General features: G+C 61.1%; 1 protein-coding gene across 2 annotated transcripts in view; it reads right to left on the bottom strand.

Moving 5' to 3' along the window:
- Nucleotides 1–582, bottom strand: part of LOC107204022 (cytochrome P450 2G1-like) — a 17,398-nt gene extending 16,816 nt beyond the window's left edge. The window contains exon 1 of one of the 2 annotated variants that reach the window (XM_015626781.3): nucleotides 128–582. In XM_015626781.3, coding sequence (XP_015482267.1) covers nucleotides 128–337 — 210 coding nt within the window. In that variant the 5' untranslated portion in view covers nucleotides 338–582. The remainder of the gene's footprint in view (nucleotides 1–127) is intronic. The other variant, XM_015626782.3, reaches the window with a different exon arrangement.
- Between the last annotated feature and the right edge of the window lie 839 nt (nucleotides 583–1,421).

The following is a 1,421-nucleotide window of genomic DNA, read 5'->3' as shown; positions in this document are numbered from 1 at the left end:
TAAAACACCCTTTTAAAGCCTTCAAAAATACCGGAAAAAATATCAAAAAATTCCCAAAACTTCAAAATTCTCCAAAATTCCCCAAATCCCCAAACCCCAGCTTTCCCAAAAGCCCCCAAGTTCCCACCTTGAGCAGGGACTGCAGCGTGCGGAACGGGGACACCTGGAGGAGGTTCCCGAGCAGCGGCAGCGCGGGGGGGCCCGGGGGGAGTCGGGCTGCGATCGCGCGATGTCGCGACAGCTGCGCCAGCAGTGCCAGCGCCAGCAGCGCTAACAGGGCCGCCAGCACAGGAGCCATGGTGGCACTTGGGGACACCTGGGGACAATCTGGGAACATTTTAAACGGGGGCAGAGGCGGCGCAAAGGGCGAGGGTGGAGCCCAAAGCCTCTGCCCAGACCGTTGTGGGGACAGGGAGGGGACAGCCTAGGGACAGGACTGAGGACAGTCCGAGGGTCTCACAGACTCGGGGACAGGGAGGTGGCACCATGGCGACACCCTGGGGACGCTGTGGGGACCGTCCCTACCCTGTCCCCATGTCCCCCCGTTGTCCCCTCACTGTCCCCTCTCTGTCCCCAAGCCTGTGCCACCCTCGGAGTGTTCCCATCCTGTCCCCGTGTCCCCTGCGGGTGCCCCAGGCCGAGAGGAGGAGGGAGGGGACAAACGGGAAAAAGAGGGGACAAAGGTGACACCGCTTGCACAACCCCGGGGCAAGGGCCACGAGGACACGCAGGTGACAGTGCGGGTGACAAGAGGGACACACACGTGACACCCCTGCCCCGAGGCCCGGGAGTATCCCCAAGTCCCCGGTCCCATTTCAGGGTCCCCCTGTCCCTCCCCTCCCCCTCTGGCCACTTCCCGCTTCGAGTGCAGTCGGAAAATCCCGGGAAAATCTTTGTGATGCCAGAACCTTCATCCCATCCCCATCATCCTTCTCCCGAGATCTTTCTCCCCTCCTCCTTTTCCTCATCCCGAGATATTCCTCCTCCCCATTATCCCGGGATCTTCATCCCCCTCCTCTGCCTTCCCAGGATCTTCCTCACACCCCTGCACTCACCCCCCCCCACTATCCCAGTGATGTAAATTAAAGGGCCAGGAGGCCTTCTGCTCCTATTAATAAGCCTTTATTAGAACTGGGCCTAGAGGTGGGGGCTCGGGGTGCGCGCCGCCGCCGCTGCTCCCCGTGATCAACGCCGAGGAGGAGGATCACGCAGGCCTGTCGTCGGCAGGACTGGAGCCTCTATCCTCGCCGGGATCGCCTGGAGGCTCTGTCTCAGGCTCGAACGTCTAGGGGTGTCTTCTCTTTCAAGTCCTGCCCAGGTTATGGTGACCAGCTTGTGGGACTGAGATTGGTGCATCCAGTCTCCCCATGTCCCCGATGTCTCGGTAGTGTGGTCCTCCAGATGTTTTTCTAGGGTGGCTC

Source organism: Parus major, chromosome 4A (assembly GCF_001522545.3).
Source record: "Parus major isolate Abel chromosome 4A, Parus_major1.1, whole genome shotgun sequence".
Taxonomy (NCBI): Eukaryota; Metazoa; Chordata; class Aves; order Passeriformes; family Paridae; genus Parus; species Parus major.
The sequence above is the reverse complement of the archived record's forward strand: the minus strand, read 5'-3'. Positions and strand labels throughout refer to the sequence as shown.